The sequence below is a fragment of the Ylistrum balloti genome, unplaced genomic scaffold (assembly GCF_031769215.1).
Source record: "Ylistrum balloti isolate Yb309-2 unplaced genomic scaffold, AGI_CSIRO_Ybal_v1 Utg370902, whole genome shotgun sequence".
Classification (NCBI taxonomy): Eukaryota; Metazoa; Mollusca; class Bivalvia; order Pectinida; family Pectinidae; genus Ylistrum; species Ylistrum balloti.
This window is the reverse complement of record NW_026782512.1, coordinates 231,421-257,607: the sequence shown is the minus strand read 5'-3', so window position 1 is coordinate 257,607 and position 26,187 is coordinate 231,421. Positions and strand designations below refer to the sequence as shown.

The 26,187-nt window shown below is 36.9% G+C and overlaps 1 protein-coding gene across 1 annotated transcript in view; it reads right to left on the bottom strand.

The window, feature by feature from the left end:
• LOC132559388 (glutamate receptor ionotropic, NMDA 2A-like) overlaps positions 1 to 26,187 on the bottom strand; it is a 49,027-nt gene that overhangs the window by 482 nt on the left and 22,358 nt on the right. Inside the window, exons 2-15 of the mRNA XM_060223999.1 lie at positions 21,369 to 21,571; positions 20,915 to 21,040; positions 20,676 to 20,809; positions 18,413 to 18,614; positions 17,851 to 17,998; positions 12,968 to 13,218; positions 11,508 to 11,658; positions 6,030 to 6,216; positions 4,128 to 4,253; positions 2,925 to 3,145; positions 2,540 to 2,700; positions 1,406 to 1,590; positions 515 to 750; positions 103 to 272 (exon numbers count right to left, since the gene is read on the bottom strand). Coding sequence (XP_060079982.1) covers positions 103 to 272; positions 515 to 750; positions 1,406 to 1,590; positions 2,540 to 2,700; positions 2,925 to 3,145; positions 4,128 to 4,253; positions 6,030 to 6,216; positions 11,508 to 11,658; positions 12,968 to 13,218; positions 17,851 to 17,998; positions 18,413 to 18,614; positions 20,676 to 20,809; positions 20,915 to 21,040; positions 21,369 to 21,571 — 2,501 coding nt within the window. The remainder of the gene's footprint in view (positions 1 to 102; positions 273 to 514; positions 751 to 1,405; positions 1,591 to 2,539; positions 2,701 to 2,924; positions 3,146 to 4,127; positions 4,254 to 6,029; positions 6,217 to 11,507; positions 11,659 to 12,967; positions 13,219 to 17,850; positions 17,999 to 18,412; positions 18,615 to 20,675; positions 20,810 to 20,914; positions 21,041 to 21,368; positions 21,572 to 26,187) is intronic.

Sequence of the window (26,187 nt, the reverse complement as noted above, 5' to 3'; positions counted from 1 at the left end):
TTCAAAAATATAAAATAATTTCTAAATCACAACGCTATGAGTTGCCATTAAAAAGTAAATATTTTCATGTTGTTGCGCTAACCTCGTGCTTATAGCACTTACCTTGCCTTCATGTCTTTATTGAGTTTGTCGATCTTCAGAAGAGCGATGTCAAGCTGATGTTTGACTTTCCAGATCTGAGTCTCACAAACGGGGTCTTTACATCTGTGTTTCTTTGTGTAATCTAAGGCCTCCATGACGGACTGCTCAAACGTTAAAGACTTCCCCATACTCTGTAAATGAGATATGTACTCAAAGTTACATACCGAAGGATACCCAAGAAAGTGCAGTAAAGTGAAACAAATCCGTTTAAACGAGACATAGCAGTAGCAAATTATGAATAAATACATAATGTAAAGAAAAGCAATGACTGTCATGGAAATATTCGAAATATTGTGTCACCATAAGAATTAATCAGAAATGCAGCGACCAATTATAAGATATGCCACCGTATTTTTATCTCAAATATACTTACTAAGCTTACTAATGCACAACAACCACATTTATCGTATTGTTTCAGACACTTCCTGCCAAATCGGAAGTAGAGGTGTTCCAATATAAGTAGAATACCCCCAAGCACAATTCCGGAGGCCAGGAGGATGAAAGCACTGGTAAAATTTAGAATGCCAAGCTGATGACTGTTCTGCTTTCTCTTCTGTTTGGAGTGACACGCCCCTGCCAACCAGAATTTCCGCAACCGATCTAGCTCTCCTGTGAAACACGGGATAAGAACAGTTCACAAAATAAATATGAAAAACATGTGGAATGCAGGTATGTATTAACTATGAAACGAGAGTATCTTCATAATGTGGATGTTTTGTATCAAAAAGTTTAAAGGTCTCTTAGCATAAACACACATACTCGTTTTCCCAAACTAAACAGTAGCCTTCAACATCCAAAAATATGGTGTTATTGGCGCCTTATAAGTATTCAGAATTATCTATATAAATATATACAAGCCGCTGAAGATACTTGATTATAAAGTAATACTTGGCATAAAAATGTATGATACAATTAGGAACATGTATTACAATGACCTATAAAATATATGGAGAACACTACAATCGACATAATAATACAATGTTTTATTACATATATGGACACGCTACACTTTACCTAATCAGATTTTCTTTAACCTATATGGATATCCGATGTAATATATAATTATCTCCCTTAAATTACATATAATAAAATAATACTATGAATGATTCTTGTAGCACAGCACGCTTTATATCAGAATAAGAAAATATTTTATAATATTTTTAAACGTTATTCACATCGCTCCATTGAAGGATTTGTCATTAGATACTATATGGGATATTTCGTGTGTGTTCTAGTTTCACATGGTCTGGAGAAGTACACATACCATATTCTTGAAGATCTAACAGGTATGAATTGACCTCCTCCACTAGGATGCCAGACCCCTTGGGGAAGCCGACACCGTAGCCCGTCATGGCGTACCACTTGCCCACGGAAATGAGATGACAGTCAACATCTATACCAATCTGGTACTCTAGGGGCGTGGCATCATAAATAAACGCTTGGATCTCTCTGTAACATCACAGACATATATACATTTAGGAGATTGCGTCAGACGTATTTTTTTCCTTCCTGTTACTATTATAAAGATACTCACATCTGAAAAATGTCATAAAGCATCGTTAAACGCATGAATCTCCCTCAAATCCCACTTGATTTAAACTTGGTCCAATAGTAACTTGTGATGTCAGTATTTCATCTTACTTCCGGAATAACGATGATTTACCTCATTCCTGCCTGCATGTATGATTTGTTTAGTTAACCAGATATTTTACGGGGATGATTAGCGGGTTGCCGTCGTCGTATACAAAGATGATAATTTCACCGTACATTCAGTGACAAACACGACAGCAAATTTAACCAAACAACACGATAAACTAGACTTATGTCGCCATGTTATGGATTTAAACCTCATTAAATCAGCAAAAATATAGAAATCAATATTGACCTTGACCAGTCTTTGAAAACAATGTACAGCACATCGTCTCGTCGGGTCTCTACAATGAGGTGTTACAATTTTCCTCGTTCATTTTTTTATTGTTTACCGTCATCAGAGAAACACCGGATCTGTAGGAAATCCAGACGATGTTTTGCTATCCATTGTGTCCATGACCTTTAATGAACGGATGGTACACAACTGGTTGACGTTTAGTAATTCATCTATTGTTTGAAAAAAAACTCCAAGACAAATGAATGTTCCAACGATAGCATTACTGAAGGCAAACTGGATTTGTGTACGTACTTTTGGATATATATGTCATTAAGAATGATCCTTCCTGCTTTGTGTCTACAAAAACAAACCTGCGTTATATATTTGTAATACTTAGCCGCCACAGCTACGAATCCCCTCGTGGAGAAACTATGCAAGGCTTCTTACGTTACATGTAATAAAAAGTTCCTTCACAACATGCATTCTGTACCAGATGCATGTCTGGGACACCCATCAACCTGTCTCACTGACCCTTTTTTCAATGCTTTCACGGCTTCCCGAACCGACGGCTGATTGTACTTTTTCATGTAGCTGAACATTTCTGGGTGATTTTGTCTCAGGTTTTCTTCCGTGCTTCCATTAGGCACGGTGGCGAACTTGAAAGGCGGTTTGTGACTGTGTGGATTTGTTAACTGTGGAAGACAAACCAAAAAAGACTTCCTTTAATAGCATTCACATCCAATTTTTAAATATATATATAAAAGACACATTTTACGTTGATAAGTGCTAACAGTGCGGAATGTTGTCTCCTTAAACCTTATATGCTTTCCCAAAGTGTTTCTACTATTACCCGAATCCGGTATGCATATTTGCCTTATATAGGTTTAACCTTGCAATTGTTATCGACATAGCTTACCCTCCAATCTTTGATGCCTGACAGATCATAGTAAACTTCCTTGGTAATCATAAAAGCGGCTAAGTTAGCAGTGTAGCTTGCCAGGAAAACCAGGGCGAACAATGCCCACACGTTGGCCAGGAAACGACTAGCGCCCCCTCGTGGATTATCAGCCGAGACCGAAGCCCCAAACAACATCGCCCAAATCAACCAGAAGGACCGGAACAGGGAGAACGCATGCTCTAGAAAATGAAGAGATAATGATAAAATGCAGTGATACAAACATTGACAGTTGTATTGTTCGTGTCTTGACTATGCACGTTTTACATGTCAAGTATCAGTCAGAAGGACAAAGTCATGTAAAGACGATAACGTATTCATTATTTCATCATTAAAACAACGCGATACTTTTCATACAAACCCCAGTATAGAAAATCTTTGGCGCTGGTTTTATTAGGTACAGACATGTACGGACCTACTCAATAAGTGTGTCTAATTTGGCACCAACTCACCCGTCCATCTCCATCTCGTGACAAGGACTCTCCATATATGGCCATACAGAAAAGGTATGAGTATGGACTTACCACGCTGGATGGATAACACTAGCTATTAGACGCCAGACTTTGAGGGACCTTGGGGACAAAAACAATGAGCCGACGTCCTACAGTGGTGGCTTTTAATAGCCTGTATATAGACTATTTGAGCAGTTTGGTATCAGTGGGACCATATCTTCATTCCATATATCAGCGTTAGACTATTTTCTGTATAATGTTTGTTATCCTTGAGAATGATTGTTTGCGTGTGCACACAGTACTATCGTAGCAACTGTTAAAAGTAATAGGGCTGTAATGAGAGCAGGCTGTAAACAGAGGTAGGGGACGCGTGTAGTTGTCATATACCAGTGTGTCGCGTACTGATAGCTATTTGTTTGACGAATGAATTTACATACTGGCGAATTGAGGACTGTTGATTGTTCTTTTATGTGGAATTACGTTTCAAGATGTTAGTGTTTTTTTCTGAAAAGGCTGCATGGTTTTATCGGTAATTTTTTCTAGTATAAATTTGAAATATAATAGTATTGTTGTCAAATGATGCATTTGACCAAGAACAACATTTAAAGAGTGACCCTAATGTTTCAAGGACAGAAAAAAAATCCTTTATGGACGATATTTCGATATTCACGACAGCCTGTACATTCTGGTGACCTAATTTACCTGTAGTTACCTCTCATAGGTGTGTTGCCCTGATCCAATCCCCACGGACTTAGCCACTCGAAGATAAAGATGGACGCTCCTATGGAGTGTACGCTGAACACCAAAATCAGGCACCATGACGGATAGTCATAAGGTTCTGAGGAGGAAAGACAGGAGGCAAGATATATTTTCGTCTTCATCAATGCAGCCCACCGTTGCATAATGTCAATAACAGCGTTTATGATATGGTATTTTGAAAATGGGAGTAATCATTTGATCACTTACTTCCAACTAATAAAAAAGGATAGTGTAATAGTTCCATATTATATCGTAATGAGTGTTGTAATCACATAACTCACTGGTACATGTATGAGAAATAACCGAAATTCCTATTCGAGAAAATCGTTATGACATATTAATTATGCCTTTGACATCAATATTGTATAGTAACCAACAACATGTGAAACATTACTAAGTGTTCCCGGCTGATTATTCACACAGTCTTTCCAATGATACTTCAATATATCTGAAAGACAATCAGATGTCCTGATGTTTCTACTAGATTTAAACACTTATCGGACCTAAAACTACATTGGTCTGTACTGCATTTAGTACAAACGCTTCTTGAAATTGCTATTCACTATTTTGTACGAGAATGAGACATGTTGTCCCTTTTTAATACAAACAGTAGTATTATGTGATGTTGATTATCTTCGTAAGTGAGAGGTTTGTCTTTCTAGTTTTACTTCTTTTGGTTTTTTTTATTCCATTGAATTAGCAGAACTCAGTAATATCTTTTCGAAATGTTCATTATCACTTTGGAGAGGTTTAGAAATATAATACTGGAGATGATTTAAAAGGATTTCTAGAGCTTAAAAGTTTCTGTGTCTCCACTTTACCATATAGGGAATTATAAAAAAAAATTAATAGACACTTTGGCAGGCTTTATCGTTATATCTAATTCCTTTACATGTATCATCTCTTCTCTTACACGTTTTACATTTGTCTACTGATAATGCATTTACGAATATTGGGCATTTTTGGGCTTAACTATCATCTTATGCCTGGTGGCATATTGAGATTAACGTGACATAAAAATTTACATTGTCACTAGAAGGTTTAAAAGTACTTGCAATAAGGAAAACCTAAGAAACGATGTCCTATTATGAACAAACACGAAACATTCACAAAAACCCTTGAAAAGTACATTGAGAATAAGACCATGTCTTCCGGAAGGGTAAGAGTCTGAGGTTTCATTGCTGACACCAATCATATTAATCCTGGTCAATACAAGTAAGTAAAAAACTCCTTGGGGAGTGGGAACTTCTATGGACTCCACCATATACTATACACACGATTTATCATCAAAATGTTAACAATGCAATGATTGGTGAGATAGCACGTTTAAAGAGGGATATGAAAAATGATAATTTAATGTCACATTGACATAGGCAGACTTTAAAGACACACGAGTGAATGAAAACCTTAACGAAGAACATCTTCTGGTTGCCAAAGGCTTTTTTTCCGTAGGAAAAAGGCGTACTTTAAGAAAGACATAATGTCGTTTTACACAGGAGAGTCTTACTTAAAATCGACATGAAGTCCTTCCAAAAGGACGCATGTGCTGCTTGTGTAGCAACAGGGTAAATGAGAGAACATCCTTCCAACTGAAAGAATCAGTTATAGAATATGACAGTTGAAGAGATCAAACTCCCCTAAGGATCATGGTCAATGCATACCTGAGACAGGAATGCATGCAACAACTTCCTTATTTAACTCCAAAATAAAATGATAAAAATCCACTTAGAATTACACAGGAAAAGTAGTAGGAAAGATGACAGTCATTGGACAAGACACGGTGGCGACTGTGCGTGTAGAATATCGGTAAGCGATTTGGCGGTCTTCCGAAAAATAAAACAGGGCTTGGCTTTACCTAGAACGGCTGTAGGAGATATAGCGCCCTTCCGAAGGGATACGACTATAGTTGTACCAGTCTCGAGATAGGGCATTGAAAATTCGATTAGCTGGTTTCGCTTTGGCGTGATCTGGAGGGCAGTGAGCACCATGTCTGCTTGTCGGTCCTGAAGGGCCCGGATGAGGCCATTCCATTCCCCTGTTATCTGTAATGTAAGAAAAACGGGAAAAGGGTAAGGCTTTGTTTCTGCATCAGTGTATCAATGTATTTGTGATTCACAGGTATACTTTAAAATGCAATTAACGAAAAGCCCTGCTACTTGTTTTTGTTATTCGTTATCAAAGTGTACTGAGGACAGTCAAGCACATGTGTCGTGGTGGTCGTGCAAATATCAGCGTATAGATATTTACATTGTCGTACAATTACAAAAATACCGACGTTAATAGAAGCACCTGACAAAAACCGGCGTTAATAAAACACTGCTACAAAGACCGACGTGAAAAGAAACCCTGTTACAAAAACCTGCGTTGATAGACATACCGTTACAAAGACCGGCGTTAATAAAGCACCATTACAAAGACCGACGTTAATAAAACAATGTTACAAAGACCATCGTTAATAGAAACACCGTTACAAGGACCGATGTTAATAGAAACATTGTTACAAAGACCGATTATAATAGAAACCCTGTTACAAAGACCGGCGTTAACAGAAACACCGTTACAAAGACTGACGTTAATAGAAACACTGTTACAAAGACCGGCGTTAACAGAAACCCTGTTACAAAGACCGGCGTTAATAGAAACACCGTTACAAAGACTGACGTTAATAGAAACACTGTTACAAAGACCGGCGTTAACAGAAACCCTGTTACAAAGACCGACGTTAATAGAAACACTGTTACAAAGACTGACGTTAATAGAAACACTGTTACAAAGACCGGCGTTAATAGAAACACCGTTACAAAGACCGACGTTAGTAGAAGCACCGTTACAAAGACTGACGTTAATAGAAACACTGTTACAAAGACCGGCGTTAACAGAAACCCTGTTACAAAGACCGACGTTAATAGAAACACCGTTACAAAGACTGACGTTAATAGAAACACTGTTACAAAGACCGACGGTCAAAGATGCATAGCTACGGATGAGGACCCTGGTTATAGAGAGAGCCTTCTCACTGTTTTAACAAAACAAATTCTTTATCAAGGTCAGCATAATTAAAAGAATATCAGTTAGGATTGCAATCCTTCAGAATACCTTAGTAACATTCGCCATTATTAATAAAGTTCATGGTCAGAGAAATTTGGTTACAATAGTCAATGATTTATAGACAACAGTTTCTATCTATTGCCAATGTTAAGAAATTACCAGATATTCGTCAAAAGTGCTTATGTGCCGACACCTAGTGTAAATACATGACAAGAGTCTTTATTTCAGATAAACACAGAATCCATTATATGATGATTCTATCTTGTAATCGTGTTTTTTTTTTTGTTTTCTGGCTGCAGTTAAATACTAACTAAACTTCACAATGTTCATGGTATATAAAATGTCTATACAGTAAGGAACAGCTCTCTAGTCTTATAGTTATACAATGATCGAGCTATGCAATATCTCTAAGCTCGTAACAGTGACGGTAAACAACTGGTAAAATAGTTAAATGCGTGCCATCTAGAAAGTCAGTTAATGGCTCTCTTTTTACAGGTAGATATTTTTTACGTTTTTTTGTTTTTGTTTTTTTCCAGACATGACTCACTCGATATTAATCTTATTGTAGGGAAAGGCACTTTCCGTTCTTGCTATATATACGATTGATGTTGAGGATTTAGCTTCGAGACTAACATAAAGTTACATTGCTGATATATTTATTGGAAGTGAAACTGTGTACTTATCCAAAAACAGCTCAAACGTCTACGGAATTTCTTTTTATGCAAACGCTACAATGGTAATTTGGCAGGTGTTTTCAGATTTGTTGAAGTATTACGAGTGGTTTGGTGGTGTATGGTTTATTGGTCGTTACACCTGTCAACCTTGCTGGAGCTAATTTATCCTATACTGAGTATCCAAACACACATAGAGAATTTATCCCTCATGGTGACAAAATAGTGTTTCAACATCTGTTACAGTGATTATGTTAGTGCTCCGAGTATACATTAAGTATTGCTATCAGACTTTGTCTCTGGAGGGTATTCTATAACAACATACATGACTATCATTTTACGTCCAGAACAGTAGTCTCATCCATTGGAGACAGTGTAACTAAAAGTCTTCGTCAAGGGCTGCCGCAAAATCCACCGGTACATAGTAAAACATCACGGCGAATCGATTCTGTCATTTTAGAATAAATCTAATCCACAATTTTCATTGACAGCTCTTCAAAAGGATGCCGTGCACTGCTCGGCTGGGAGCTGTTACGCTACACTTATCAATAGATGAGAGATTAGATAAGTTCACCACTAAAGATGGACGATAATCTTTAACAGTGTTGTGAAACAGTTGGGAGCTGTAGCGAACAATAGGATAATGATAAGTGTCCAGTTCCGCTATAGAGCACATATCGATCGTTTCGTCCCGGAAATACTATCGCACTGAATAGCTTTACAGTTAATTCAATGAACTAATTTGTAAACAACTTGCAATGCAAACAATATCAAACGATTCACAACGTCCGTCTGTAGATAGTATGCTCATTACAACAAAATCGCCGTGAAGGAGCTTCAGTCAATCGGCCTTTATTTAACACATGAATGTAGTTTGCTTATGACTTCTCATAATTAAGACAGAATGAGTTATTACAATAAGGCCAGCAATTCCCAGTAAACTATGCCTTCAACAAATAACAGAACAAAGTGTTTTATCTTTTGGGTAAATTAAACTAATAATCTACAAACAAATGCAAATCGTTGAAAAACGTTAGAAGATAATCGGGAGTGTGTTTCAACGTTAATGTCGCTATTGAGTACACTTGTCGTTTATAAAACGATTAGGGAAAGTGAAGGGATGTTATTATTGGAGTAAAGTCGTTTTGACGGAGAACAAGTTCATCCTAATCAATTTATCGTTTGATGAATGATGGTAAAGGATGATGTTAGGCAGCGATAGAGGTCTATAGCGCTATGTATCTCGTAAGTGGATAGACAGGGGATACGCTCAAGCTGCCTAGCTGTCTCGTCGGACGAACATTTAGATAGAGGTCTATAGGGCTATGTATATCGGAAGTGGATAGACAGGGGATACACTCCAACTGTCCAGCTGTCTCGTCGGACGAACATTTAGATAGAGGTCTATAGCGCTATGTATCTCGTAAGTGGATAGACAGGGGATACGCTCAAGCTGCCTAGCTGTCTCGTCGGACGAACATTTAGATAGAGGTCTATAGGGCTATGTATATCGGAAGTGGATAGACAGGGGATACACTCCAACTGTCCAGCTGTCTCGTCGGACGAACATTTAGATAGAGGTCTATAGCGCTATGTATATCGTTAGTGGATAGACAAGGGATACGCTCAAGCTGCCTAGCTGTCTCGTCGGACGAACATTTAGATAGAGGTTTATAGGGCTATGTATCTCGTAAGTGGATAGACAAGGGATACGCTCAAGCTTCTCAGCTGTCTCGTCGGACGAACATTTAGATAGAGGTTTATAGGGCTATGTATATCGTAAGTGGATAGACTATGGGTACGCTTAATCTGTCTCGTCGGACGAACATTTAGATAGAGGTTTATAGGGCTATGTATATCGTAAGTGGATAGACAAGGGATACGCTCAAGCTGCCTAGCTGTCTCGTCGGACGAACATTTAGATAGAGGTTTATAGGGCTATGCATATCGTAAGTGGATAGACTGTGGGTACGCTTAATCTGTCTCGTCGGACGAACATTTAGATAGAGGTTTATAGGGCTATGTATATCGTAAGTGGATAGACTGTGGGTACGCTTAATCTGTCTCGTCGGACGAACATTTAGATAGAGGTTTATAGGGCTATGTATATCGTAAGTGGATAGACTGTGGGTACGCTTAATCTGTCTCGTCGGACGAACATTTAGATAGAGGTTTATAGGGCTATGTATATCGTAAGTGGACAGACTGTGGGTACGCTTAATCTGTCTCGTCGGACGAACATTTAGATAGAGGTTTATAGGGCTATGTATATCGTAAATGGATAGACTATGGGTACGCTTAATCTGTCTCGTCGGGCGTGAATTAAGGGAGAAAATAACTAGAAATGTAAATAACAATTTCAATCTAAATGTTGCTGCGGGTACATCGTAAACAACCCAGTTCAAATTAAACCGTCACATTGACACCATCACGTAAATATCGACATATTGATAACTATTTAGTAATCCTTGTTTTTATTTGATATCAAGTAACTAACAGCAAAATTATGAGATCAAATATAATATTAAGATAGTACACCTGCGTACTCAAATGTACTACTGCTCATCTAATGTTGAAACAAAACCAATAACTACATGAGAAATATCGTTTAGATTAATAAATTTTGATAATTTTATATGAAAATAGTATTTTCATATTATGAAGAGTATTTTAGAAGAGGAGAAGAGGCACATTTCAACATAGGCAATCGATGTAAACGGGAAAGTTCGCACCGCATCACTATCTCTTCACTAGATAATAGTAATGAAAAAGTTCATGGCATTAAGTTAATTACTTAATTAATGATTTAAACCAATTTTACCATTCACTGTAAACGAGCTGTTGGTAAGGTGAATTATTGTGGTTGCCAAATGGACAGATAAATCACTATACAGACTATTTACCGGGCATATATCACTCATCTTGAGTTAATGTAACGCACGTGATTTCTCAGACAGTCATATATCAAATATAGAGTACCTGCAACGTCCATGCGACATCGCCAGCCATTTAAAAGCGTAGGGCGGTGTGTCTGGCGCATGCTCTGAACGACCCTCCGGTCTCTGCGATGAGAGAGCCAGACTTCCGTCGAATAATGTTCGTCCGCCTTTCGAGTGTCAACAATAAATTTGTCTATCCGCGTCGCATTTCAAAACCAATTATTTGCTAATTGGGGTCTGGATATTTTCCGGGGAATAGAACTAATGAACACTTCACACCATGATTTTTGTGTAGTTTCACAAAATTTAACTAGGACGCTGACAAAAAGCAACTGGTGCAACAAGCAAAGATAGTTTTGTTTTGTCATTTTCATCGTTTTTATGACACTATTTACTTGTTCTGACAACTGTAAATGTCAATCTGTAAGTCTCACAGATTACATCTCAATACACAAGAGCATGCTAGGAAACACTGTCCTGTTGTGGCCAAGGATAATAATCTTATCTTATCTACATACTCTATTCGTAAAACAGCATTTAAACTAAACATAAGTGTCTCCGTATAGGGAAATCAATGGAAATTTATATTGTCGGAGAACAGAAGAGACAACTCACCAATTGATCTCTTCAAGCCAAAAACATCTGAGCTTAACTTGGAATATTATTTTTACTTACTTCATTTTCCACGCCGAAGCTTCGGTCCGCCACCTCAAACAGATCAAAGTCGAATGCCATCTTTTCGCTGAGGATTTTTAGTAGGTCGATACTAAGTCCGGCACAACATCGGACCACAGTTCCGTTAAACAGCGAGGTGTCGTTTTTACCACTGTAACAAAACACTTAATTATACTTAGAGGAAAAGTTAACATTTTCACCATATCAGTTTGAACTTTGCAGAGTTTTTGTGTCTTTTGTTTAATTCTTTGAAATTATTGAGCGATGAACTTTGCCGATGGATGGACTTAAATCCCCAAGTTATGACATATCGTTGGCTGTGACGTCATAAGTCTTATGTACAATGACACGTTTTAGATATAGACATGTTCTTGACGTTTTCATAGAATGATGAAATACTGTATTTACAACGTTTATTGAATAATAGGTCAGCGAATTTCCTGATCTAAACTTGAAGGTTTATTTCAGTCGAATTCTTTTACACGCCTTCTAGAATCTCATACATCAGATCCCTTGCATCATCGACGCGTACAAGAAGGACGAGATAGCTGAGTGATGTTTTCAATGCATTTTTCTCCACGTATTCTATCTATTACTAATCAGATTTCAAAAGGGTTTCTAACAAGTGTACTATTTATTGATACATATTTTTCAGTTTTTGTTTTAACTTACTTTCCTTATATATATTTGTAATTGTCATAACAAGTTGAATATTTGTATGCAAAGATTGAACACATTATTACAGGCAATTGATGTTTTCTTTTGCCATGACCAAAATTGGGCATTGGAAAAGAACTGTAACTCTGTAGATGACGGACACGTGTCCAGATATCAGTACAATGACACTTTGCAAACGCATTAACTTGTCTACAGAATCTGGCAAGTGAACCATGGGCATGAACTCTGTATATACTGATGTATGAGAAGCAATGTTCGTGCATATTAACATTTGGTGGTCCACATGGATACTTTAACTAAAAGACTATTAGTATACCTAATGGACAGATATATAGATTGGTTGATAAAATCCACCCTGGTCGCGTGGGAACAATTATCAAATATGCAATATGACACCTGATCGAATTAGTATGGGGCAGAAATACGGTAACGTCCTTTCTTGACTGTAACGTAAGATCGCATTTCTATTCTGTAAATATTCTCATGTAATATTTTTCTACGTTGGACTTTGAGCGTATCTCGTGCGTGTATAAGATTTTCCCCTGCAATATTTGCTAAAATAGTTTATCAACTATTTGTCCCACATATGTTCATTGTAGCCTTTTGTGGAGAGTTCCATAAAGAACATATGAATTGGAATCGAATTTCAGATCTTTCATATACGTCGAATGTAAAATGTATGAGAATCCCCGTCTTTACAAGATTATGATAAGCTGTTAAGTAGAGAACAAAGAACTGTTGTTGATACAGATTTTAAATATTGCTGGAAGCAAACGACTCACTGAATGGTTTCGTTGTAGACTAGACGGCAAGGAATGGACGGAGGACCACATTCCCCAGTGGAGTTATCAAGTTCTTTGTACATAACATAAGGTTGCTCTTCTAGTGTCGCGATTCTGAAGAACCGTCTGTCTGGTCGTCCTTTTGGCGGAAATCGCATTTTTCCTGGCCAAGTGATTCCTCGCATCTCCAGTTTCATTTCAATCTTTTTTGAATATCGGACTGTAGTCACAACTGGTGCCCAGCTGCCGACCTGTAACGAGAAAGAGGTAGCAGTGACCGCTATTAAAGCGAACAAACATACTTAAAACACATACTGTTGAGCCTCATGGAATGTATTACTGTAAACGAAAAACATTTTCACCCAAGTTTAATTTCAACCCATTTCGCCTTTTCACATATAAAATGAAAACTGAGTTTAATTGTGGAGCTAAAGTTGAGTAATGCGTTTCCATGTATGTTAGACTGCATTTTTAGAGGGCAAAACAATCTTATTAATATTTCAAAAGCAGTCATACATATAGTCATACATATAGTCATACATATAGTAGTCATACATATAGTCATACATATAGTAGTCATACATATAGCAGTCATACATATAGCAGTCATACATATAGTAGTCATACATATAGTCATACATATAGTAGTCATACATATAGTCATACATATAGTAGTCATACATATAGTAGTCATACATATAGTCATACATATAGCAGTCATACATATAGCAGTCATACATATAGTAGTCATACATATAGTCATACATATAGTAGTCATACATATAGTAGTCATACATATAGCAGTCATACATATAGTCATACATATAGTAGTCATACATATAGTAGTCATATATATAGTCATACATATAGTAGTCATACATATAGTCATACATATAGTAGTCATACATATAGTCATACATATAGCAGTCATACATATAGCAGTCATACATATAGTAGTCATACATATAGTAGTCATACATATAGTAGTCTTACATATAGTCATACATATAGTAGTCATACATAAAGCATTCATACAAAAATCCTCGTTGAAATAATAAATTCGTATGCGAATTCACGCTTACGTTTCAAATGTGCAGATAGGAGACTTGTTACAGCAAAGTCAAAGTAATTTTACATTAGTTTTGTTAATAACTTATTGAATGATAAAAGAGTGTTAATCGAGCTGAACAAAACATTGTATCATTGGCTTCAAATATATTTCAAAAAGAAAATAATTTAAGATGGTCCTCGAAACATAAAAAAGAAATATTCAAGAAATATGTTAACGGCTTATGCAAAATTTCGTCTGTCTGTGCAATCATTTCTACTTAAAGCCGCCTTTTGACCTTGTCGCGTAGCTAATTCTACTTCCGTTAACACACGACTGACTGTTCATCTGATTGTCTCTATGTGTTGACAATTGTTTAGGCTTCTCTACAATAAATAGATTTCAAGAAATAACACGCGAAGCCCTCTTGACTTAACTCTGTTGCTATTCATGTACGCTAAATTAATTTTGAGCTGCAAAGTACAAATTACAACAACACAAAATGAAAAGACGATAGAACAGAAAGCTCTAGACAGCAAGCTAGATCCTATTTTCAAATTACCGCGATTAAAAGTCTGTCGAATCCACGAACACCAGATTGTGCGTATATTGAAAACGTGATTCGTTTACTTTCCATTGTTGCCGACCCAGCATTCTACAGTCATGTACTGGCATCCTGCCAGACTACGTGCTAGCATGCCATTTATACTGCATTTCACATTTCTGAATTTCCCGAAGTAGGCATATCTAGAACCAATATCTCCCTTACACACCTTCCAATTGTCTGACTATATATAAATCAAAGTTGTCAGTCAAGTCCTCTAGCAACAGACAATTACCACACTGCTTGTTAATAGACCTTTCCGTAATAGATACCGTTTTGCTTCGTGTTAGCTTTAAAGGGAAAGACAATTAAGTCAAAGTCTAATCAACCAAAATTTGTCGAGTACATAATATATTCATTCAGTTGTTACCAATATTGAATGCTCATCAGAGTCACATTTTATGAGACGTACCACAACGTGTGAACTAATATCGTTTTGATATCATTACTTTAATTATCTGCAATAATGTCATGAATTGTAAAGGTTATTTCGGTGATTCATGCATGGACCGTATCACCACTAAGCTTGATCCATTCATAAATGATCTTTTTAAGCCATGTGTTCTTTAAGCTTGATTCAAACATTGATGTGATATTGTATAATTTCCTGTCATCTGAACGCTTGATTCTAACAATAACGTTCATTGTAAGGAATTGATGTTTTGACTTTGTTTGCTATAACTGTAAAGGTTAAATCTTCGCTGTCGATGGTATAATACAAATTTTCTATCATTGTTTACATAATACTCTTTTTCTGGACTTTGCAACATATATTTTGGCTAAGTATAAAACAATTAATGAGACTTCGAAAGCAGCTATTGATAAGGAACAGAAATAGCGTAAGGGATGAAGTGGTATAAAGTAAGTTGGCGTGGTTAAAAAACAATAGTTAGGGAAGTCAGTATTAAAAAAAATGAGAGTAAACAATTACCTCCAACAGATCAGATTAGCTATTATGAATTGTAGCAATACATTTGCTTCTAAAGTCACACTAATTAAATTAATTTATCTTACTAGGAAACATAAAACTTCACAAACGTTTGATGTGAAAAATGTTTTGCACATCAGGGAATGCCAACTAATTTGAAAAAAGAGAAGTTTAAAATTTCACAGCTTGTTATGTAACTATCGGATTACTAGAAGAACGCGATCTAAAACGAATCAGCGAAGGAAGGTAAATCGCTTTTGGACACCTAATATGTTGGTATTGAAGACTGGTGAGAAGACGAACAAAAACGTTTTGAAAGATGAGGAAAGGAAATGTGCAAGCACAATGACAGTTTAGCTCCGCTTAATGTAAAACGCTTTTAAAGGCGGGTTAATCGGATAATATCATGTCGGGAATCCCACAGTTGAACAGTAAAGGATGAGGTGTGATGATGTATTAGAGAATAATACTGATTTTTTTATTCTATCAATACCATTATATATAATCCTTTGCAGATGATGTTGATCTGAAGAATGTATGTACTACTTTATACAAGGAATATTGTGGTAGACACACACTACAATATATCTATATACACTTTAATTAGCGTCAGACACATTATAAAATATAAATGTATATGATATTTGCCATAAAAAACCCCAAAAATTTCAACAAAACATAAATTTGTTTTCCACATCTATAAATACTTGTGTATTTTTACACATTTTTGAAGGCATTACCTTTTTAAAGAAATCTGTATTAATCAACTCCCTTTTCAGTAGATATTTTTTTCAATAAATCACAGAAAGTAAGATTGTCTTGTTGAGTTTCTGTTAAATGCTGTATATGCCTTCAAATTTCATTGTCTGAAGAAACTTAACATTTATTACTGAAGTTCAGAAATGTATAACGTATCTATGTTCTACATCTTCACTTTAACTGTCCCTGTCACCTTCTTTCCTTTTCTCTTCTCCTATCATATATACATTGTATTTGTAAAATTCATTCTTCATCCGGTATTAAAATATTTTGTTGTTTTTCCGTGATCTCAGTGTAAAATATCCCTAAATACCAAATACCAAAATCCGAACTTATTTAAACTGAATATTCGGATTACTCGAAATTTCCTTATGGCCACGTTGACTTCGAGATATCGAGGTTCGACTGGTAATATGAACCTCCTGTTGAATCGGTGTTGTACTCTTTTATTGTTGACAACACAGACGGCATCGAAATCGAATCGTGCACAAACGCTCGTCTTTGGTATTGATTTTGTTATTCATTAATCTTTTCCCAAATTCGTGTTTTTCTCTAAAAAGTCGATTTCTGTATACTTTTGCATCACTTTCGACACCCCAGTTGTTCTCTGTTTAATAGTGCCGTGTGGTGCTATGCTGCTTTTAATTTAACGGTTTAGTTTGCAAGACATGTTGACTAACTACGCTTTCTTTCTTTTTTTTTTCAAACATCACAAACTTCGATTTTTTAGTATGTCGAACATAGGTCGAAGAATGAAACTCAACGATTACGTCAATTCTTCTTCAGAGTCGAGTATGGCTTTCTTGCTAGATTCCTAACTTATTGGTTTTTTTAACGAATGAAACAATAAGGTTTCATTGCAGACGTTTTCTATCTATTGTCCAAAGAATGGTAAAATAACAGAGGCATGATTGCAGGAATTTCAAGTCGGTGATTTCTTACTGAAATATTTATCACAGAGAATCAAGATATTAATTTACAGAGGTTCAGTAAAAAACAAGACACTTTGGTTTGTCCATCAAGACAGAACTACTGCATAATACTCCATAAATATGTCCAATATCTAATTTAAAACCGATTGCCACTTATCCGGGTTGGTTTTGAAATTCTGAAAATGCAATTTTCTAAATAATTTGAATTATGCAAACCCATGAGCTCCACTCTAGAAATGTTCAATCATTCAAAGGACACAGAACTAGTACTTCTTCTTTAATTAGCCCAGTTTAGAGTGCATCAAGCGACACGAGTACAGTTTCCTTAAAAACCTGCAGACAGCGCGAGTTATGTCACTACGTTCACTAAAGGTAAATAGACAGATAACGTACGACGTTTAGGCGAGTAGTGTAACGTGTTCGCAATCTCATACATTTGTAAGAAATGTTTCATTCGCAAACCCCAGGAACATTTTTTCAGGTATAATCACAATGTAGATAATTTTGCTAATCTTGTTATTCAAGTAGATTTACGTTGGGCTTAGAAAAGGCTTGAAATGACTTTTCGATTTGATTTCAATCTACAAAACGAATACTGCTTCTCTGTCTCACCTCGGTCAGTCGGCCTCTAAGACGCCCTCTGAACATAGCTTCCTGTACGTTAAGGATTTGTAGGTGAACATATTTGTTGATGCTGATGTCATTGAATTCTATAGGGTACTCTGTGTCCGCACCAGCCGTATCCCCGTTTAACATAAGACTGCAAACAATTTTTAAAAATTAAACGTTGCAATTAAATTATGATGTGAAAAAATGGTATTTTCTTATGAAACATATAAGAACCTGACATCCTCTCAGTAGAAAGATCGTTAAAACATTCACTTTCAGTTTTATGAAGGTGACATATGCCTTTAAATGTTTGTATCTAGAAGCGATACAAGTGGTAATTCATCGAGTTTTACACGAAATCTAATTCGGTAATAAACGAAAAATAACTCCTTTTCACAAACATGAAAATACCGAATTGCTAAAAAATCAAGCATAAAACCCAATATCTTACAGATGATCATCATTTTTCCAAAGTCAGTTACCTGCTGTATGCGTTTCATCATCATTTTATCCACAAAAACAACTTGTTAACTAGACACTGGTGTGACTTCCGGTGTATACTCACTTGTACAATTCCTCGCCTACATCCCACGTGGTGGGGACGTGCGAGTTGTTACAGGAAACATCCGGATGTTGTTGGTCCATGTTGTAACCCACGTTTTTCATTTTCTGCATAGCGTCGATCCAAGCCTCAATAGCATTCTTTGTTACATTCGCCACCAGATCAGATTCTCGATCTGATCCGTACTCACCCTTGAACGATATACCTGTAAACAGTAGACGTACAGGTGTCCATCATTACAGTAAAAGTTTAAAATAAAACCCAGTTTTCTGTGATGTTAAGTGATTGAGAAGAGCCAGAACGAAAATATCAAGTACCAAAAAATGGAAATAAAGGGATTGTGTAATTAAAAAACGCAAACGCCCTTGAAATGGGACAAAATAGATAAAGTTGATACCCATCGAATTCTTCAGCAGTCTAATCATATAAGAAGATTTTTTTCCAAAAAATCACTGGCAAGGAATTATGGAAATCCTAGAGACGTCAATGGTTATTCTACCGTCCAAATAGCAGTACAATTATTACTTGAATATATCAACGTCCTCTTTCCCAGCATATAAAGAATATACAAAAGGTGACCAATTATCGTCTCAGTAACTTTTGCTTACAATACACGAAGGAACTGACCATTAAGTGACCTAAATAAATCATGTAAACTTGAAGAAGTGAAAATGGATCATGGTGCATTCCTTCTGTCAGTGGAAACGGGACAGACTAAGAACCACTACAGTTCAACAAGTCCGTGAGACATTGCTTCCTTCCGTTACTAAATATATCCTACTGCAACAGTCTCCCAAAACCAGAAGAAAGTGTCCTTTTCACTTATTCAAGAAGATATTTCGAAAGATATTGATCTGTTAATCTTGCGTTTTATTTTAGAAATCTTCCAACATGATCGGCAGATTAAAACATTTTATGTATCAAACGTGCAATATTTTGTTTGAAGTTAAAAACAATTAACATTTTTGAGTGGATTAGATTTAATTCATTATCTCATTAATTACATCAATATCAATCTATTAACGTTAGTATAGCTTCATGAAAACATTGATTTTCTTTTATTTCTACTCAACACCTCTCTCCTCAGTACCCTCACTACATGTTGTCACTACACGGTAAAACATTTGTTTATTGTATTACATCAATGGGTCCATTGGGGGCTTTATTTTTCTGTCTATCCACCAGGCAGTTGTAAGGTCACGTTTAGATAGCAAGTGGTGGTAAAATCTTCACCAAGGTAATTTTTGTGTTATCTAAGACGTAATCAGACAGTCCCAAGACGTACAGAATTAAACTATAGTATTCGACAGTAGTATGTGTAATCATTCATTGCTAATCAACATTGACCTGGATTCTCAATACTGAAGGACAATGTGATTCATTGCTTTTAACAGGCAAGAACTCCTCTTGCATGTTGATAAACAACAACCATAAATTAAAGATCATAAACACGTGCAGTGTCTTATTTTGTATGAAAGATTACGAGATAACAGTGTATATCCAATTGGTGTTGAGAATGTCTTAAGAGAGTTGTGTGAAAGCTAAGGACCGCCGAGTGTCATCTAGACTCCCCTATATTGGATTTTTTTACCATATAAAATCGGTAGTGAGGACTGGTGTATGGTTGGTTATATGAAGCTACTGGTTCCTGTAAACAGTCTGCCAGATTTATACCGACGGGTATTCCCCAGACTCGGGGTATTCCTTATATAGATGAAGACATTAAGTCTGATTAAAATACCACAGTCACTGCTTGTAAGAGCCATTGGCGAGACAACTGGTCTAGGAGTCTCAGGAGCGATTTGTGAACATTGATAGTGAGATTGAAGTACTAGAATGTCGATCTGGCGGGGCATATCATATTCCTTCAAATTTTCATATCCCAACGTACCCCACTGACATACTGATATCTAAGTACTTCCATGATTTCCGTGTGCCATATCACAACATTCCATTGGTTGTTTGACGTCATATTTCACCTTCAATGTCAATTGACGTGATTTAAATACGACATCCTAGATTTTCCTCAATGACATTATGCCACTCAAAAATCCCTACAGGTACTCTGACGTCATATTGTACACTCTAAGTCAGTATGACGTGTCATTCCATAAGAGTGTACCGTCATAGTGAGTATGACATCTTTGCAAGCTCTCGATGGTTATGTAGTGTACTAATATATATCTGATTCATCCTGGTTTTCGACCCAGTGTCTTAACTACTCTCGTGTTATAACGTAGCAAGATGGGGTTTGACAACTACTTACCGAATGTGCCGATAGGAAGTGTGGTGGTACGAAAGGGGCTGCCGGTACTAGAAGACGTTAGTATCCACAAGTAATCCGATCCTGCAAGACCTAAATCCTGAGCCGCATCCATGACACTGTAGGTGTGTATCCGACTAACAACATAGAACAGAATGATGGAAGAAAAGTTACACTGGTAAAATCGACTTTCAATTTAAATCGGTAAAGGACAAATAAAGGGAAACTTTATCTCTGATTACCTTGTATGTAGGATGTAGATTCTCGAATCTTTATGATTGTTCTTCTTAAGGAATTCCTTTGTTTCTTCATCCACGTAATCGATGTCGTAACTTCCGGTATACACCAGCGTCGTCACACACGTTAGCCTATGAAACCAACAAGAGTGACTATTGACATCGAAATATCTAATGTCAGTAACTCGGAATGATAAATAATAGAACACATTATCATATACCTCGGCCGAAGTTAATAATGTGTTTATTCAATTTATGTGGGTTTTTTTATTTATTTTTATCTTAGAAAGATACACAATAGGAATTTTGATGTAATGCCATGAGTCGCTTACGATGTTACAAACAAAACATACATCGTATAAAACATGTGTAAATTATTATTCAATAGTTTGGCAAATAAATACAATTTTATAAAAAAAAAAAAGAGCTAATTAACAACCAAAATATAGTGGCAACATACCGCGGTTTTCTTGGATATCCTTGGTAATCGTTATTCTGTTTCACTAGTGACGTTATGGCACTTATTAAATCAAAACTGTTGACCTGTGATGACGTCACGATGGTGAAATGAGTCCAGTTGTAGCTGTATAACAGTTCTAAGATGACCTGGGCTTCATGGTATATAGTGGGGGATAACTGTAGTGTACGTGACTTTCTCTGGTTCTGAAACAAGAATGTAACAAACGATAATTATACAGTTGTTGAAGTGACAAAATACTGTATATGAATGGGAAATTATGTTATGATGAACAGTATAGGTTGTCTATGAATAAAACACCTAATAAAGACTATATAGAATAGATTTGCCTTATAAAAATGCAGGCAAATAATGGTAACGTGAATGACCTTATCATGGTGAGATAAGTTTCAGTAAATAATACCTTTTCACACAAATTTAGATAAGACACAACAGAGCCAAACAATGAATTAAACTGCATCATACAGTTTCGTCCTAGGACTCGTCAGTGATGCTACATCATACAGCTGTTTCGTCCTAGGACTCGTCAGTGATGCTACATCATACAGCTGTTTCGTCCTAGGACTCGTCAGTGATGCTACATCATACAGCTGTTTCGTCCTAGGACTCGTCAGTGATGCTACATCATACAGCTGTTTCGTCCTTCTAGGACTCGTCAGTGATGTTACATCATACAGCTGTTTCGTCCTAGGACTCGTCAGTGATGCTACATCATACAGCTGTTTCGTCCTAGGACTCGTCAGTGATGCTACATCATACAGCTGTTTCGTCCTAGGACTCGTCAGTGATGCTACATCATACAGCTGTTTCGTCCTAGGACTCGTCAGTGATGTTACATCATACAGCTGTTTCGTCCTAGGACTCGTCAGTGATGCTACATCATACAGCTGTTTCGTCCTAGGACTCGTCAGTGATGCTACATCATACAGCTGTTTCGTCCTAGGACTCGTCAGTGATGCTACATCATACAGCTGTTTCGTCCTAGGACTCGTCAGTGATGCTACATCATACAGCTGTTTCGTCCTAGGACTCGTCAGTGATGCTACATCATACAGCTGTTTCGTCCTTCTAGGACTCGTCAGTGATGCTAAGGGCCTACATTTTGAAGCCTAGATCGCTACTAAGGGAAATCCAAAGTGACGATAGAAAAGTCAAATTCTAGACGTTGCAGTGCACTAGCCCCATAGTTTTAAAAATCGTAATTTTCATATAGCTGAAGATTTTAGAACTACATCAAGTACATGTGTGTATTCTGTACAGTGCCACAAGTCGAGTGAATTAAAACCTGGCATGCAGGTTACGGCAAACCTTGAGGATTTAAAGTTCACCCGAAGTGTCTCCCAGTTGCCTTACTTATCAATGACGAAATGGCAACATGGGCCATAATAAGATTGTACAAAACACACACACAAGTGAATAGCATCAATAAATACACATTTAGATAAGACATAATAGAGTAAAACAATGAATTAAACTGCATTATACAGCTGTTTCGTCCTTTTAGGTCCCGTCAGTGATACTAAGGGCCTAAATGTTAAATCTAAGAGGCGACCGAAGAAAATCAATCGTGATCGATAGAAATGTCAAAATCTAGATGGAGAGGTGCGCTAGCCCCCTACTTTCGTCTTTTGTTTTAATAAATTTGGTCATTTTTAGCAGGAAGTCAGGTACATGGGTACATTCTGAACTGTGCCATTTTTACAAGGAATTGAGATATGACATATAACTATATACTATATAGGCGGCCTTTTAATGACAACGTAGGCCCTTGTATATCTTAGATAACTTAAAATCCATTTCGACCAGTTTTCATTTTCCTCATTCGATTAAAAAAGTTCAACAAAATAGGCTCTTAGCATTACTGATGAGTCATAGAAGGACGAAGCACCTGTATGATGTAACATCACTGACGAGTCCTAGAAGGACAAAGCACCTGTATGATGTAACATCACTGACGAGTCCTAGAAGGACGAAGCACCTGTATGATGTAACATCACTGACGAGTCCTAGAAGGACGAAGCACCTGTATGAAGTAACATCACTGACGAGTCCTAGAAGGACGAAGCACCTGTATGATGTAACATCACTGACGAGTCCTAGAAGGACGAAGCACCTGTATGATGTAACATCACTGACGAGTCCTAGAAGGACGAAGCACCTGTATGATGTAACATCACTGACGAGTCCTAGAAGGACGAAGCACCTGTATGAAGTAACATCACTGACGAGTCCTAGAAGGACGAAGCACCTGTATGATGTAACATCACTGACGAGTCCTAGAAGGACGAAGCACCTGTATGATGTAACATCACTGACGAGTCCTAGAAGGAGGAAGCACCTGTATGATGGTATTTAATTTAGGATTTCTTTTTTACTTTAACTTATATCAAATTTATATTTAAAGGTGATATTCAATCTATGTGTCTTTTGTACAAACAAAAAACCGACGCAATAAGAGACCTCATCATTACGACATACGTTCTTCTGACTTAACAATGACATATTCATGTAAACCTTTCTATGGTTATTCCGATAACTATCGAATGATGCGTTTTTAGGCCTATAGATGATGACTAAGAAAGGGGATAATCAAGAAAAAAAGTCAGTCCAGTAAGGAGAAAGCTGTCTGTTTTGTTTAAATCAAAACTATGACTTGACATTTTCAATTGTTTTTTATCGTTAATTGAAGGAACAGCTTTAAAATGAATTTAGACTGTCTGGTTTTGTCAGCCTCAAGCTCCACATGGTATCTTCATATTGCAGTAATACTGATCTAATAATACAAAGTGCATCTATTGCAGCCTCGTTCTGTCCAATACAAGCTTTGATTTATGAAACTAGCTAATTTCTTTATATTTAACTGTCATGTCCATCCCCGGTAGCTAGAAGTAAATGAATATGTCGTAATAGTGATATAAAGCAAACTGCTATCTTATTCATGGTTCCCTGAATTAAACATATACGAAATGCAATGGTTTTGATGAGACAACAAAGCTGATTGATACAGCTCGCGGAACGGATGATCTTCGGACCAATCAATGCATTTGTCTTATCAGCAAAGAATACAGAACTAGCGACAAGAATTGCTATACTGGTCGGTCCAGTATTGTAGATTTCAACATTTTCATGTCTTTGAAAGAAACTACCCTTTCCATCAATATCAACAATGTGACAGTGAAATGACTGCAAGCAGCATGACGTCACATCGTTGATAGTTACGTTACGTGGCATGGTGGCAAGTTCATAAAGTCAATCTATACTCATGATATAAATCATATCGCTCGTTCTTCGGATAAGGCATCCGATACGTGAGTCCTCATACCCATGAACAACACTACAGTAAAACTGTGGTACTGAAGAGAGTCTAACATGAGGCAAAACAATTGATCTCTTCATCACATTCAGTGCAGATGTAATACAGTAAGCTCCTGGTAATGCATCTTGATTTGATTTGGCAAAAACATGAAATGATTAACATCAAATATTCGCGATGTCAAGAAGCAAGTACGCCTAACGCGAAATGATCGGTTACTCTGACACAAGGTTACATGTTCCAGTTGTACAGCGATTCAACAAACCATAGAAGCATTTGTCTTCCCGTGTGCGATACGATAGTATGGATGGGGCTTTCATATAAATGGAGGGTATTCCTGACACATAACATACTCATCAGTATAAATGGGTCGTTGGGTGCGCGGGAGTAACGTAATAACACAAATCAGACGGCGTGTAATTTGAATAACGTTATGAGAATGATGGTATGATAGTTGATAGAATGAAATAAAGAACAGGCCCAATGTAGTGACAGACTGCTGCGAAAGGGGAGTTTACTGGTGGTAGTCATCATGATATAAATGGGGAGATTACCGATGGTAGTCATCATGATACGAACGGGGAGATTACCGGTGGTAGTCATCGTGAAATAAACGGGGAATTTACCTGTGGTAATCATCATGATATAAACGGGGAATTTACCTGTGGTAATCATCATGATATAAACGGGGAATTTACCGGTGGTAGTCATCATGATATAAACGGGGAATTTACCGGTGGTAGTCATCATGATATAAACGGGGAGTTTACTGGTGATATTCATCATGATATGAACGGGGAGATTACCGGTGGTAGACATCATCATATGAAAAGGGGAGTTTACCACTGGTAGTCGTCTTGATGTGAACCTCAAATTCCTTAGGTGCACCAGCCGCCCGTGATAAATGCTGAACCGTACACCCAGGGTTGCATTACGGATTGAAGCATCATTGAAGATTCATTTGGAATTGTCCGTTGACAACGAAAAATACACGAGAATGAAAAAAATAATTGACTTATCAAAATTCCATTCAAAAACAGCACAGTTTTTTGTCATCAGGGTCAACTAGATTGAAAGATGTCATGTAAAAACTAAGGAAAAGAATACGCAGACAAGATTTAAAAAGCTGAAAAGAACAGGAAAACACAACATCAACGAAACGAAAAATGTGTGAAATCCTATGCTTATCAAGGTGTTACAGACATATATGATGAGATTCTCTTTATAATTGGTATAGCAAGGAGACGAGTGTGCCATTCGTCCGACAGCCATGTTAAAATTCTGAATGTGCACGGTACAACACAAAGGAAGATTATCAACGATACTCGTAGGTACAGCATTCAGTTAAATCACCGACAAGTGTCATTTCATTCTGCGTCAAAAGTTGCAACGTTCTCAAAGTGAGAACCGAAGTAATGATAATAAAAGCTCCGTACAAGTTGGAACGTAAACATTTCGATTGTCATATCTTAAAATGAAATATAATAC